Raw genomic sequence first — 17058 nt, 5'->3', positions numbered from 1 at the left:
GAGCGCATCCCTGTGTATAATCCTAAAAATATGTCAGATGTTGCAGAAATGTAGTCACTAGGTCCTAAATATTGACGTTGTTGAAGTTTCGCACACAAACACGTTTGTTTCTCTCACACACGCGTGTGCGCGCAGTTTTCCCGCCTCCTGGAAACACGAACACTGATGATCAGTTCCTGACGCGGAATGACTCTCATTCATAAATACACGTCCATAAACACAGGTTTAAATAGAAAATAGCATGTATATTATTTTAACATCTGTTTGACCCAAACACGTGTAATAACTTTAACTTTAGAGCTGCTGAGGTTGCGGTTTGTTAAATTGTTTCTCATCGGAGCGGGACCTCGTGACGCCACTTCCTGTTGCCGGTTCTGCAGGTAAGAATGATGCAGGGACATTTTATTCTGTTATTATTTACGTTATTCAGTGTTTAATCATCATTCTTCTTATTTATACTTATACTTTAATATATATAAAAACACTAATTTGTTATCGCATCCGTCACGCATGTCTCTCTTTCGGATGTTTAAAGTGAAACTAGTGTTATGAAAACGTTATTGACTCTTGTTGACAGTTTATTATTTGCCGTATTTAATAATTTATCATTCGAAAATGACAAAGTCTCCTGTGTTTCTGCCAGCGTTTATCGTATTTTCTCCCTCAGACGTATTGACAATAACAAAACCGCTAGCTTTTTTTGACGTTTTATGAGTTTATTTAAAGATATGACTTAGTTTTCATATTACGCTCTTCTTCTATATATGTTTTTTAAAAAGTCTCTTCTGCTCATCAAGCCTGCATTTATTTGCTCAAGGCCCGGTTTCACAGACAGGGTTTAGGCTAAACCAGGATTAGGCCATAGTTCAATTAGGACAATTAAGTTTTTTTTTTTTTTTTTTTTTTTTTTAACAATGTGTTTATTGTTTTTGATTATGCAAGATAGGTAACAGAAAAACACATTTCCATTTTGTGATTAAGTAATTTTTATAAACATGCTTGCAAAAAAACATCACTGATGTGCAATCTTAAGACAAAACAAAGGCACTGGTATATTTTAGGATCAAACAGTGCAATTTTCTTTCAGTTGAAAAAAACTCAGACTTACATTTTAGTCTAGAACTATAGCAAAATCAGTAATATTGCGAAATAATTTGTACTATTTAAAATAACTGTTTTATATGTGAATATCTGTTAAAATGTAATTTATTTCTGTGATCAAAGCTGAATTTTCAGCATCATTACTGCAGTCTTCAGTGTCACATGATCCTTCAGAAATCATTCTAATATGCTGATTTGCTGCTCAAGAAACATTTCTGATTATTATCAACGTTGAAAACAGTTAAGTACATTTTTTCAGGATTTTTTGGTGAATAGAAAGATCAGCATTTATCTGAAATAAAAGGCTTTTGTAACATTATGCACTATACCATTTAAAATCTTGGAGTCAGTATAAAGAAATAAATTAATATTAATTCTAAATAAAGAAATTAAGTTTTTATTTAGCAAGGATGCTTTAAATTGATCAAAAGTGATGATAAAAACATTATAATGTTACAAAAGATTTCTATTCAGCTGTTTTTAACATAATAAATGTTTTTGAGCAGCAAATCAGCATACTAGAATAATTTCTGAAGGATCATGTGACACTGAAGACTGCAGTAATGATGCTGAAAATTCAGCTTTGATCAAAGAAATAAATTACATTTTAAAATATATTCAAATAGAAAGCAGTTATTTTAAATAGTAAAAATATTTCAGAATTTTTGCTGTACTCTGGATCAAACAAATGCAGGCTTGGTGAGCAGAAGACACTTCTCTAAAAAAAACATTAAGAATCTTACTGTTCAAAAGCTTTTGACTGGTAGTGTATATTTTAAAATCTTAGAAATGTATTCCTGTGATGCAAAGCTATTTTGATCAGCATCATTTCTACAGTCTTCAGTGATCTTTCAGAAATCATTCTAATATTCTGATTTATTACTTTTATTATCAATGTTGGAAACAGTTGTGCTGGTTAAAGTTTTTTTGAAACCTGCAATTCTTTTTTCAGGATTCTTTGATAAACAAAAAGTTAAAAAGAACGGCATTCATTTAAAATAAAAACAATTTCTAAAAAAAAAAAAATAAAAAAAAAAAGTCTTTTCTATTTCTTTTTAACAATTTAACATCCTTAGTGAATAAAAGTATTAATTTCTATAAAAAAATTACTGACCCTAAACTTATAAATGGCAGTTTATATTGTTACAAAATATTTTTTTTAAATAAATGCTGTTCTTTATAACTTTATATTTATTAAAGAATCCTGAAAAAAGTATTAGATGTTACAAGAAAAGGCAGCACAATTGCTTTTAACACTAATAATAAATCAGTATATTAGGATGATCTCTGAAGGATCATGTGATGCTAAAGACTGGAGTATGATTCTGAAAATTCAGCTTTGCATCACAGGAATAAATTACAATTTAACAGACATTCACATAGAAAACAGATATTTTAAACTGCAATAATATTTCACAATATTACAGATTTTTCTGTATTTTTGATCAAATAAACACAGCCTTGATGAGCAGAAGAGACTTTAAAATCTTAAAGAAAAAAAAAAACATTAAAATCTTACTGACCCCAAACTTTTGAACGGCAGTGTATGTTGCATTTCTGCTTCAAAAAAATGATTTTCAATACTTTGATCTGATGTTCACTCAGTGATTGATATAGATCATCATCATCATCATCATCATCGTCTGATGAAGACTCCAGAGGTGTCAGAAGATGCTGTGGGCAGACGAGTGAGCTGTGAAGGAGAGAGAGGAACAGTCCGTTATGTGGGTCCGGTTCCTCCCACCGCAGGTCTGTCTCTGTTCATTCAGCTTTATATGAGCTTGAGTTCTCTTCATCATCAGTCAGATGTTCATCGGTCTTCTGTTCCCACAGGTTTGTGGTTGGGAGTGGAGTGGGACAATCCAGACAGAGGAAAACACGACGGAAGTCACGAAGGAGTGCGATACTTCACCTGCAGGTGCTCATCAATCAGTGACTAAATCATTACAGTCAATGTTGTAAACTAGGGATGCACTGAATGTTTGGCAACCGAGATTATTTGAATAAGCGAAAAGGCAGAATAAATTATACTGAACAATGACGTGACGTGATCAAATAGAGGCGCACTAATGCAGCAAACATGTGGTCAGTGTGGAAGCATTTAAAACTGTCAGAGAAAGATGCAAAAATCATTCCAAGCTGCGACAGCGAGAGACTGTTTAGTGTCACATCGCATGTCTTCCATGAGAAGAGAAAGGTTATTGTATGATGACTGAAATCATCCATTAGTCAATAAACTCCAGAACGTTCTGTTGTCTAATACACCAGACACCAATTGTGTTTATTCTGACAGCAGCTCCTTAGCCAGGGTTCAAAGTCCAAAGATGACAATCATTCACAAATCTGCTGTCAGGAAAAAGTAGGACTGAGGTCTTCTTGTGGGTTTACGTCAAAATAAAAGTCAACATTCATAAATGTTAGTATTGTCATTTTACTGTTGTTCTGCAAAAAAAAAAAAAAAAAAAAAAAAATAGTAAGACAAAAGTAATGATGATGATTATTACAACAGCTCTATTAATACATTTATTCTAACGTTCTCCTTTGCTCAGCAAGGCTGCATTTATTTGTACATTAAAAACACATGCCTGATTCAAGAAGGGGGTCTTAAAAATGGCCAAAGAATATCATTTTACTAACTTATTTACTAGCTATAATGTCTACTAGAATGTTAAAAATGTTCAGTGTTAAGTAAATATTTTTAAAATGTTGTTTTGTAATTGATTTTTTTCTTTGAAAAGCAAGACAAAACTGTAAAAAGCAAATATTGGCTATTTAATTTAAAATAAAATGGCAAAATACATGGGGGAAAATATGAAAACAGTGTTCCGTAATCGGCCTTCGGCCCAGTGTTTCATTTTGTTCTGCTTCGGCCAAGAATTTTCATTTTTGCGCATCCCTAATGTAAACATTAAAGGAGAAGTTCGCTTCCAGAACAAAAATTTACAGATAATGTACTCAGCTCCTTGTCATCCAAGATGTTCATGTCTTTCTTCAGTCGTAAGGAAATTGTTTTTTGAGGAAAATATTTTAGGATTTCTCTCCATATAGTGGACTTCTATTGTGCCCAGAGTTTGAACTTCCAAAATGCTGTTTAAATGCAGCTTCAAAGGACTCTAAACGATCCCAGCTGAGGAAGAAGGGATCATTTAGAGTCCTTTGAAGCTGCATTTAAACTACATTTTGGAAGTTCAAACTCTGGGCACAATAGAAGTCCACTATATGGAGAACAATCCTGAAATGTTTTCCTCAAAAAACAATTTCTTTACGACTGAAGAAAGAAAGGCATGAACATCGTGGATTACAAGATGAGTACATTAGTTCACTTCCAGAACAAACATATACAGATACTCCTTTAACAAAGCTTGTTTTTGTCCTTCATCAGACACCCGACGGGTGGCTCGTTCGTCCGGCCCAAAAAGGCTAGTTTTGGTGTGGATTACGTGACGGCTCTGCAGCAGCGCTATCAGGTGGAACTACAGGAGGTTATAAAAGAAGAGATTAAGATCTCCAGCAAAACCGTGATGATGGTCGGCTTTGAGGACTTCAAACAGAAACAGAGGTGAACTTTTACTGAACGCTTGCTGATCTGTTGTGTTTGACATGTTTTTCAAAATGCAAAATGTATGCTTTTTGTGTTCTCAAAGGCTGGAGACCTTGACAGAAGTCGGTCTGAGGAGATGTGAGGTCTCTGGTCCGGGTTTAGAGAATGAGATCAGAAACACCACACCTTGTATCCTTCAAAAGTACTGTACATCATTCATGTTCTCAGACAGGAACAAGAATATGTGAAGCTTCTTTAACGGAGTAAAACTGACTTTTCCTCTAAGATGATGCAGCTGCTCGGACACAACAGTATTCAAATAAATATTCAAAACTTGATGCTCATAGTGTTTCGACTCTATTCTCGCAGTATTCCGACTTTATTCTTGTAGTATTTGCACTTTATTCTCAAAATATTTTGACTATTATCCCAGTATTCCGACTTCATTCTCCCAGTATTCCGACCTTATTCTCGCAGTATTCCAACTTCATTCTCCCAGTATTCCGACCTTATTCTCCCAGTATTCCGACCTTATTCTCCCAGTATTCCGACCTTATTCTCCCAGTATTCCGACCTTATTCTCCCAGTATTCCGACCTTATTCTCGCAGTATTCCAACTTCATTCTCCCAGTATTCCGACCTTATTCTCCCAGTATTCCGACCTTATTCTCCCAGTATTCCGACCTTATTCTCCCAGTATTCCGACCTTATTCTCGCAGTATTCCAACTTCATTCTCCCAGTATTCCGACCTTATTCTCCCAGTATTCCGACCTTATTCTCCCAGTATTCCGACTTCATTCTCGCAGTATTCCGACCTTATTCTCCCAGTATTCCGACCTTATTCTCCCAGTATTCCGACTTCATTCTCCCAGTATTCAGACCTTATTCTCGCAGTATTCTGACTTCATTCTCCCAGTATTCCGACTTCATTCTCCCAGTATTCCGACCTTATTCTCGCAGTATTCCGACCTTATTCTCGCAGTATTCCGACTTCATTCTCGCAGTATTCCGACCTCATTCTCGCAGTATTCCGACCTCATTCTCGCAGTATTCCGACCTCATTCTCCCAGTATTCCGACTTCATTCTCCCAGTATTCCGACCTCATTCTCGCAGTATTCCGACTTCATTCTCCCAGTATTCCGACTTCATTCTCCCAGTATTCCGACCTTATTCTCCCAGTATTCCGACCTTATTCTCCCAGTATTCCGACTTCATTCTCCCAGTATTCCGACCTTATTCTCCCAGTATTCCGACCTTATTCTCCCAGTATTCCGACTTCATTCTCGCAGTATTCCGACCTTATTCTCCCAGTATTCCGACCTTATTCTCCCAGTATTCCGACTTCATTCTCCCAGTATTCAGACCTTATTCTCCCAGTATTCCGACTTCATTCTCCCAGTATTCCGACTTCATTCTCCCAGTATTCCGACCTTATTCTCGCAGTATTCCGACCTTATTCTCGCAGTATTCCGACTTCATTCTCGCAGTATTCCGACTTCATTCTCGCAGTATTCCGACCTCATTCTCGCAGTATTCCGACCTCATTCTCGCAGTATTCCGACCTCATTCTCCCAGTATTCCGACTTCATTCTCCCAGTATTCCGACCTCATTCTCGCAGTATTCCGACTTCATTCTCGCAGTATTCCGACCTTATTCTCCCAGTATTCCGACCTTATTCTCCCAGTATTCCGACTTCATTCACGCAGTTTTCAGACCTTATTCTCGCAGTATTCCGACCTTATTCTTGTAGTATTCCGACTTGATTCTCGTGGTATTTCGACTCTATTCTTGTAGTGTTTCCACTTTATCTCACAGTATTCCGACTTTATTCTCGCGGTATTCCGACTACATCATTCATGTTCTCAGACAGGAACAAGAGTATGTGAAGCTTCTTTAACTGTATCTCTCAGTGGCTGAGTCTCTGGATCTTTCTGGAAACCTGCTGAGCTCCTGGGAGGTGCTGGCAGCGATTACCGAGCAGCTGGAGTCTCTGCAGGTGCTGCAGCTCAGGTGAGGCCACCTATAGTTTCCTTATACTGTAGATTTTCCATCATTTTATTCTCACTTATGGTTAAATCTCTGGTTTGAGTTTCCAAATCTCTGTGTAGTCACAACAGATTGAGTATCTCCAGTGATCCAAGCCATTTAAGCCCCGCCTTCTCCCGTTTGAGGGTGCTGTCACTCAACAGCTGTGCACTCACCTGGACTCAGGTGAGATATATGTTTATATGCTGTTTTGGTTTGTTCTCATTTTCTGGTGTACTGAAATACATTTAATAGTACATATACTTAGACATACACTACTGGTCAAAAGTTTTGGAGATGTTTTGAAAACATTAAAATAGAAATCGTCTCTTCTGCCCATCAAGGATGCATTTATTTCATCAGAAATATAATAAACACAGTGATGTTTTGAAATATTTAAATAATAATGTAATATTTAATCAATTAATTTTTAATTGTAATATCTTGTCTGTGTTTGTCAGGTTCTCCATTATGCCCCCATGTGGCAGCAGTTAGAGGAACTTTATCTTGCGGACAACGACATCACAGAATTACTGCGGTACGACACTGAAACACGTTCACATCAAAGAGCAAAAATATTCCTAATATCACAAAAACCAAATGACGCTTTTTTTTTTTTCTTTTTTTTTTCCAGACCAGAAAATGTGCTACAGGCTTTAAAAGTTCTAGATTTATCCAATAACCAGATAAACCAGGAGACAGTGCTGGAAATCTCACATTTACCCTGGTAAGAATTAAAACAATTAATGCCAATGAAGATGCAAATCATCTTGTGTAATAACATCATAACTGTGAAATAATGCTTGAATCCTCAGGTTGGAGAAGTTGAATCTGTCCAGCACTGGTTTATCTGTCATTCAGTTCAGTGATGCTTCACCAGGTACCAAAGTGTCCATATTTACATTTATAATGTGTGTACATGCATAAAAGCAAAACAAATAATGTTTTCATGCTGTGAAGGCAACCAGACGACTTCGTTTCCTGCATTGAAGACACTGTTACTAGACAACAACAACATTTCAGAGGTAAATCAGTTATTTTAGTACAATTAAAATACTAATTTTTTTTTTAATTAATTAACATTTTAGTTTTTTGTCATTTTTTTAAATTATTTTTATTATTATTATTTTTTTTAAGTTACTTAAGTACTTAAACTACTAAACAAGAATAAGAAATGCTGCTTTGGCAACAAACAAAAAATAAGTTTAAGCTGATTTATTTAATGTTTAGTTTTGTTGAGTAATGAACATGATTTGTAATGGTTTTAGTTGATGATAATAAACTGATATCTGTGTGTGTGTGTGTGTGTGTGTGTGTGTGTGTGTGTGCGCAGTGGCGTGTGGTGAACGAACTGGAGAAGCTGCCGTCTCTGCTTCATCTGTCCTGTAGGAGGAACCCGCTCCAGCAGAAAGAGAAGAACCTGGAAACGGCACGACAGATCATCATCGCACGACTGAGCCGACTGGAGCTACTCGACATGAGACAGGTTATTTTGTCTTTATTGTCGAAATATTTAGACTTTATTCTCGAAACATTGCGGCTGTTTTCTCAAAATATTTTGACTTTATTCTCATAATTTCAACTTTATTCTCATAATTTTCAGCTTTTTTCTCGAAACATTTAGACTTTATTCTCATAATTTTTAGACTTCATTCTCATAATATTTCAACGTTATTCTCGTAAATTTCCAATTTATTCTTAAAATATTTCAACTTTATTTTCTTAGTATTTTGACTTTCTCATTATGTCGACTGTATTCTCAAAATATTTCGACTTTATTCTCGTAATTCCAATTTTATTCTCGTAATTTTCAGCTTTATTCTCAAAGCATTTAGACTTTATTCTAATAATATTTTGACGTTATTCTTGTAATATTTAGACTTTATTTTTGTAGTATTTTGACTTTCTTGTTATTTTGACTTTATTTTCAAAATATTTCAACTTTATTAAAACATTTCGACTTTCTTAGAATTTCGACCTTCTCGTTATGTCAACTTTATTTTCAAAATATTTGAACTTTATTCTCGTAATTTTCAGCTTCATTCTTGAAACATTTCGACTTTATTCTCAAAACATTGACTTTATTCTCATAGTATTTGACGTTATTCTCGTGATTTCGACTTTATTCTTAAAATATTTAGACTTTATTTTTCGTAGTGTTTTGATGTTCTCGTTATTTCGACTTTATTCTCAAAATATTTCGACTTTATTCTCGTAAATTCTACTTCATTCTTGAAATATTTAGACTTTATTTTTATAATATTTTGACTTTATTCTCGTAATTTCAATTTGATTATTTTAATATTTACGTGTTTTATGTTGAATATCATAATTGACCGACCAGGCTTTTCTGTTTCATATAGTCTGAGAATTTAGACTTTATTCTCGAAATATTTAGACATTATTCTCATAATATTTTGGCATTATTCTTGTAATATTTCGACTTTATTCTCATAATTTCGACTTTATTCTTACAATATTTCGACTTTATTTTCATAGTACTTTGACTTTGTCGTTATGTCGACTTTATTTTCAAAATATTTCAACTTTATTTTCGTAATTTCCCCTTTATTCTCGTAATTTCGACTTTATTCTTGTAGTATTTTGACTTCCTCATTATGTCAACTTTATTTTCAAAATATTTGAATTTTATTCTCGTAATTTTCAGCTTTATTTTTAAAACATTTAGACTTTATTCTTATAATATTTCGACGTTATTCTCGTAATTTCGACTTTATTCTTAAAATATTTAGACTTTATTTTCGTAGTATTTTGACTTTATTCTCAAAATATTTAAACTTTATTCTCGTAATCTTAGATTTTTTTTATTAAAGTGGCACTAAAACGCCATTGTACAAAAACCTTCAGACAAAATCTTTAAAAGTTTGCAAACGTGTTTTATGTTGAGTATCATAATTAAGCCACCAGGCTTTTCTGGTTCATATAGTCTGAGAATATAGAGGAAAAAACAGCTCCATTTTATCCAGAGACTCAAACTGAGCAAAAATATGCAATTTGGTGCAGATGCTGATATGGGAAATATCTCCAATAATATGTTTTAGTAAGTGATCCAAACATATAATGCAATGCAATGATGATTGGGAGATGAACAAATAAACGTTCCTCAAAAGAAGTGAGATGTTTTGGACTAATCTGATGATCAGATTTGAGATTAAACAATGATTCATGGAGAATCAAGTAAAGCCAAGCTGATTCAGTCCAGTAAGTGTTCATCTGGAAATATTAATAAAGTCATTCTTACATTTGCTTAAGAAAAATCAGTCCAGATTTGACAGCAAAAAGACACATGAAGCACCATCTGAAGGTGGAAATTTGTACAGATACATTAAAATATCTTTGACTGGATAAAACTTTATGTGGTGTTTTTGTCAGATCTTGCCGGATGAGAGGAGGGGAGCGGAGCTGGATTACTGTAAAATGTTCGGATTGGCGTGGCTGAAGGCTGGAGGTCAATATGACCCGGAGAAGAACCACCCGAACACAGAGTTCATAAGCGACCACCCACGATACCTCACGCTCATCCAGAGTGAGTCCACCCACAGAAAAATCTCATTGGTTCTGCTTATTTGCTTATTAAGCATCAGATATGTGACCGTGAACCACAAAACCAGTCATAAGGGTACATTTTTTTGAAAATGAGATTTATACATCATCTAAAAGCTGAATAAATAGCTTTCCAATTGATGTTAGGTTTTGTTAGTAAAGGACAATATTTGGCTGAGATACAACTATTTGAAAATCTGGAATCTGAGGGTGCAAAAAATGTAAATATTGAGAAAATCGCCTTTAAAGTTGTCCAAATGAAGTTCTTAGCAATGCATATTACTAATCAGAAAGTAAGATTTATACATTTACAGTAGGACATTTACCAAATATCTTAATGAAACATGATCTTTACTTAATATCCTGATGATTTTTGTCATAAAATAAAAATTGATAATGTTGACCCATACAATGTACACTGTAAATAATTTGTTGAGTCAGCTTAAAATGATTTGTTACCCTTAATTTGTTTGCCTTAAAATTTTAAGTTCGGTCAACTTGAAATGTTAAATTCTTAAAGTCTTAGTTTTTTTTATCTAAAAATGATTGAATCAGGATGCATTTACCTGACAAGTACAATGAGTTAAGATATTTTGTCCTGTTTTCTAAATCTACATTTTGTTAGTTTTTGCTTAAAGCAAACAAAAATATCTGCCAGTGGGGTAAGAAAAATAATCTTAATTTAAAGGCTAAACAAGATTATTTTTCTTGCCCCACTGGCATAAAAGAAAAATGTAATATGTTGACCCATACAATGTACACTGTAAAAAAAAATATTTGCTGTGTCAACTAAAAAATAATTTGTTACCCTTAATTTGTTTGCATTAAAATTAAGTTCAGTCAACTTGAAATGATAAATTCACTGCAAAAAAAATCTAAATTTATCTAAAAATTCTTGAATCAGGATGCATTTACCTGACAAATAAAATTACTTTAGATACTTTGTCCTGTTTTCTGGAAAAAAAAAAAAAAAATAGTTAGTTTTTGCCTAAAGCAAGCTAAAATATCTGGAAAGAAAAATAATCTTAATTCAAATGCTAAACAAGATTATTTTCTTGCCCTATTGGTAGATATTTTTCTTGTTTTAAGGAAAAACTAACTAAACGTAGATAATATATATTCAGAAAACTAGACATAATATCTTACCTCAGGTAAATGCATTTTGATGCAAGAATTTGTAGATATTTATACAAAAATACTAAGGAAGAAATCATTTTTTGCAGTGTTGTACTAAGTGATATATTTGAGTTGATTCAACTTAAAATTGTAAACCCAGCTTTTAAGTTTAACCAACCAAATTTTTAGTTTAGTCAACTCAAATATCTAAAGTTGACAACACTTATTTGTTAATAATACAATTTATTTTAAGTTGACTCAACAAATAAACCTACGCTAGTTAGGACTAGTTTTGTGGTCAAGGGTCACATGATTATCTCTTAATGATATCTCATTGGCTGTTGTATCTGGTTAAAACACTCTGATGATTCATTGTTTGTTTGTTTGTTTGTTCAGAGTACGGCGCTCCAGAAGAGAGCGAGCTGAGAGAACAGAAACCATTTGCTCTAAAAAATCAATTACTAAGTATGATCTTCTATCATCACATCAACACAGACCAGTAATACCATCCATATGAATGTCTCTCAGCATTTTATTCTTTCATTTCAGCGGTAACGTTTGTTTGTCCAGAGGATTCGGAGAGGAATCCCATAGAAAAGAAGCTGCCAGGTAAAAACGTGCACTAGAAACACCGACGCGACAAACGTGACGGATATTTGAGGTGTTTTTCTGCTGTTTTCAGGCTCGATGATCGTTCAGAAGGTGAAGGGGCTTTTACACCGGCTGCTTAAATTACCAGGAACAGAGTTAAAGCTCACCTACACCTGCTCAAAGGTAAACCATGCTGACAATTACACAGTTAGTTTTGATTGTTAATTTTAGTTAGTTTTAGTCATTTTGTCATTTTGTTTGTTTATGTCTATATACATTTCGTAATTTCGACTTTATTCTCGTAATTTTTACTATTTTTGTGATATTTTGTCTTTATTTTAGTAATATTTCGACTTAATTTTTGTAATATTTCGATTTTATTCTCATAATATTTAAACTTTATTCTCGTAATATTTTGACTTCATTCTTGTAATATTTTAATTTTATTTCAATAATATTTCGATTTTATTCTCGTGATATTATGATTTTATTCTCGTTATATTTTGACTTCATTCTTGTAATATTTCAATTTTATTCCCATTATATTTCGATTTTATTTTCGTAATATTTTAACTTTATTCTCGGAATTTCGACTTTATTTTCGTAATATTTCAACTTTATTCTCATAATATTTTGACTTTATTGTAATATTTCAACTTCATTCTCGTAATATTTCAATTTTATTCTCGTAATATTTCCTTAATATTTTGACTTTATTCTTGTAATATTTCGACTTAATTCTCATAATATTTTGACTTAATTCTTGTAATATTTTGACTTCATTCTTGTAATATTTCTCGTAATATTTCAACTTCATTCTCGTAATATAAAAATTTTATTCTCATAATATTTCCGTAATATTGCGATTTTATTCTGGTAATATTTTGACTTTATTCTCTGAATTTCAACTTTATTCTTGTAATATTTCTTGTAATATTTCGACTTTATTCTTGTAATATTTCAATTTTACTCATAATATTTAAATTTTATTTTCATAATATTACGATTTTATTCTCGTAATATTTTAACTTTATTCTCGGAATTTCAATTTTATTCTTGTAATATTTCGACTTTATTCTCATAATATTTTGACTATTTTCGAAATATCAACTTTATTCTTGTAATATTTCCCATAATATTTCAACTTTATTCTTGCAGTATTTAGACTTTACGAGAATAGTCAAAATATAACAAGAATAAAGTCGAAATATTACGAGAAATATTACAAGAATAAAGTCAAAATTACGAAAATAGTCAAAATATTTATAAATACTATAATATATACTGTTATTAATATTCCATTGTTATTTTTATATAATATATAATTTTTTGTAGACTCTGTTTGAAATGAAAGGCATGCATACTGCCTACTCCAAATTTCTGGAGGCAAAATAATCATTCATTCATTCATTCATTGATTGATTGATCCTATAGATGGCTGGTAGAGAGATTGAGATCGACAACGATCTGAAGCCGCTGGAGTTTTACTCTGTGGAGGACGGCGACAGAATTCTAGTGCGCTGGTCCGGATGAAACCACAGGGAATTGTGGGACATTTGAGCCTTACAGACTGACCATCACTCTGATCAGACAGAGTCCATCAGCTTCTGCACTGACCACTGAAACGCTCCACAGAAATCATCTCACATCTGTGTTCATGATTATAGCACAACATTATTCCTCCAGAAAACAAAGCATTGCCAAACTCGCTTTATAAAGCTTAAACTTGTATGTGGTTTGGATTCTTCCATGCCTGTGTGAATCATGAGTCTCTCACCACCAGATGGCGCTTCATTTCACTGCGGGGCCTGGAGCAAATGTTCCAGAAAGATCACATCAATCTCACAAAGAAATGTCCAGCTCACATTTCACAGTAATATCAATGTTTTCCACATCAAACTAAAATAAAAGTACAAGAATTCAGCACAGCATACGGCAAAACCGATCTTTCATGTGATGTTTAAATTATAATGATTTTGTAAACATTTTTTTTAAAGTTTTCTTTTTCTTTTTTGATTTGGGGTAACATGACCAGAATTTTCCTGGCATAATTAATGAAATTGTATTAAATACTAAATACAGTAACAGGTTTAATGCATGTTTGATTTAATCATTTTTATTAAAGGTACATTAACTTTAATGTTTAAAATGAACAAATCTTATGTAATAACCGAATAAACCATAAAACCATCTTTCAAGCTGTTTTTGCCTCACACTAAACAATGATATAATAAAGTCATTATAACAAGATAAAAAGTAGTTTATTATTGCTTTAAAAGTCATAATTATGACATAAGTCATTATAACAAGACAAAATGTGGAAAATATGGCTTTAAAAGTCCTAATTATGAGATAAAAAGTGCAAATTATGACTTACAGAAATAAGAAAAAATACTCAATTTTGACTTTGAAAAGTCGAAATTATGAAATGAGTCGAAACTATGACTTTACAAGTCGAAATTGAGACTTTCAAAAAATATATATTATTCTTACCTCACACTAAATCACTATTGTTTCGAAATTATGACTTACTGAAGTCATAATTATGTGATTAAAAAGTCAAAATTATGAAATAAAAAGTCGAAACTATGAATTTACAAGTTGAAATTGAGACTTTCAAAAAAAAAAAACATTTAATTTTTGCCTCACTAAAATCACTATTGTTTTGAAATTATGACTTACTCAAGTCATAATTATGTGACAAAAAGTCCAAATTATGAAATAAAAAAGTCAAAACTATGACTTTACAAGTTGAAATTGACTTTCTAATAAATTATTACATTTTTGTCTCTCACAAAATCACTATTATGTTGAAATTATGACGTACTCAAGTCATAATTACAAGAAAAAAAGTCTAAATTATGATATACCCAAGTCCTAATTAAGAGATAAAGTCAAATTTATGACTTATAGAGTCACGATTATGAGAAAAATTATGACTTTACAAGTCGAAATTGAGACTTTCAAACATTTTTTTTAATTTTTTCACCTCACACTAAATCACTATTACTTGTAAGCCTATACTTGTAGCATACTCCTCTTTTTCCAAAGAAAACTCTGTAATTCTGTTTCCTCCACGTAATATTTTTTTAAACTCACAGTTCTTTCTTGTAATTGCAAATCTATAAATCTCAGAATTTAAACTTTTCTTCTCAGAATTGCTAGTTATAAACTCACATACCTGACTTTTTTCTCTGAATTGTGAATTTACATCTCCAGATTATGACTTTGTTCTCAGAATTGCAAGAAAAGGTCCAAATTGTAAGATTCCGTGGCAAAAACAGGCTTCCGTTGTAAAGCGACAGTTTATGTAACAAAACACGAATCAGCATAAAGTTTTACATAATCACATTTGCATTGCAATAACTGGGTTCACAAAAAATATTTATGTTGGTAAGGATGCCAACCTTTAAAACACCTACTGTGGTTTATTTTTTGTCAAATTATAGATGTTTTGCACTTACGAAACATGTGGAAGCGGCTAAATCATACAGAGAATGACTTAGTAAGCAGAAAACAGCACAATATTTTGACAAACTGAAGTTAATAGATGGTAAAAGTTATGTACGAGCAGTATTAAATAAAAAAAAAAAATAATAATAATAATAATTCACCTAACGTTAGCTGACCGGAAATGCTAAAAACAAACAGGAACGCTGTCAATATTCTGGAAATCTTGGATTTCTGGAAACACCTTTTGTTCCACAAACAGTTTTTGCACTATTCTCCTTTATTTGTTATAACTTTTAGCAGTCTATAGCACTGCAAATGTCTTTTACGCTTAGTACAGCCCAAAATACGTCAATAATTTCATTTAGAGCAGCAACAATTAGCTAAATATTCGAGTTTTGTTCGATTCAGTCAACTTTTGTAACGTTTTTAAAAGCAAGTCAGTAGAACAGCATCCTATAAACTCTTACCTGCTTATAAGACATTTTTTTCATATATCCGTCTTTCTTTCTTTCTCTTTGATGTCGTTAATGAACATGGCGCTAATAAAGCAATCATTTGTATGAAGGTCAGCGCTGCTCCTCTAATCATCAGATTCATCCGCACAGCGTCGCGGAGCCGAAGCACAACTCACGGAACGACCAAAACAATCGTCCTCCGCGAGTTAGGGACTACTTGTGGTTGTACGCTTCAACCGCTTGAGGGAGAAAAGTTACATAGTGTGGCTTTAAACACTTAAAACATCAGCCTTTTACATGCTTGATTTATTATTGCACCAGATGAATCGTTTCCAAATGCTTTTGTAGACTCATATAGTCCCGAGTGTGTGGGACAAGCCCTTATTAGAGCTCTGCATGAAGAACATCTGCTGAGTATCTGAAAATCTACAGCAGGAAACACAGATCATTAGTAGAGACGCTCGTGTCCACTAGCAATATCCAGACACTATTAAATTGTCCCTAGCAATAATTTTGTTCAAACTATTGTATTTAAACCACTGTTCGGCCACATCTGTGATAATATTCCCTGAGAAGTTAACATGTAAAGCCCCGTTCACACTAGACGCGACTTCTGTCGCTGCATGTCGCCAGAGGCTGGCGATGAGGTCGCTAGTGGGCGTTCTCATTACTGGTTGCTTAGTAACGTCATTTAACAGATGTTTTTATCCAAAGCAACTTTAGAAACAAAGACAAGCAGGTTACAATTCATTTTAATGCAGTTGACATTATTTTTGTATGTGGGCATGGACATGTCATATAAAACAGGACAATCACTGCTGGAGCTGAAAGGAGAATGATCACGAGCACTGTCGTCTTCTTTCCTATTGGCTGTCGCTCCCGAAAGTCGCTCTTCATTTGCATAAAGTTTAGAGATTCTGAACTTTGTCGCGTCGCTGGACACGCCCACATCCGGTCGCCAACGGTCGCTGACGGCCGCTGTCGCTCTCGTCGCCGGAAATCGCCGGCTCTCCATTGAAATGAATGGGATCGCGTCGCTTAGTCGCTGCATGTCGCGTGTAGTGTGAATGGGGCTTGAGGCATGTAAGGTAGCTGAAATGCTTCAAACACACAGTTCAGATGAATGGTATGGTTTACCCTCTTTAACTTTATGATGTTCTGCTGATTTGTGCTTTCCCCATTTGTTTTGTTTTTTTAATTGACTGTCAC

At 33.4% G+C, this 17058-nt stretch overlaps 1 protein-coding gene across 1 annotated transcript; it reads left to right on the top strand.

Annotated features, from left to right (window-relative positions):
• Positions 1-30: 30 nt before the first annotated feature.
• LOC141293870 (tubulin-specific chaperone E-like) lies at positions 31-14115 on the top strand. The gene is made up of 17 exons (XM_073825939.1): positions 31-42; positions 2763-2850; positions 2935-3019; positions 4484-4660; positions 4746-4831; positions 6556-6655; positions 6754-6856; positions 7132-7208; positions 7305-7397; positions 7486-7558; positions 7639-7695; positions 8004-8156; positions 10064-10217; positions 11747-11815; positions 11900-11959; positions 12033-12124; positions 13376-14115. Exons 1-17 carry the CDS (start codon positions 31-33, stop codon positions 13472-13474), a joined length of 1578 nt encoding a protein of 525 aa, XP_073682040.1. The 3' UTR covers positions 13475-14115.
• The last annotated feature ends 2943 nt before the right edge of the window (positions 14116-17058 follow it).

Source organism: Garra rufa, chromosome 20, assembly GCF_049309525.1.
Source record: "Garra rufa chromosome 20, GarRuf1.0, whole genome shotgun sequence".
Taxonomy (NCBI): Eukaryota; Metazoa; Chordata; class Actinopteri; order Cypriniformes; family Cyprinidae; genus Garra; species Garra rufa.
This window is presented reverse-complemented; position numbering and strand designations above follow the sequence as displayed.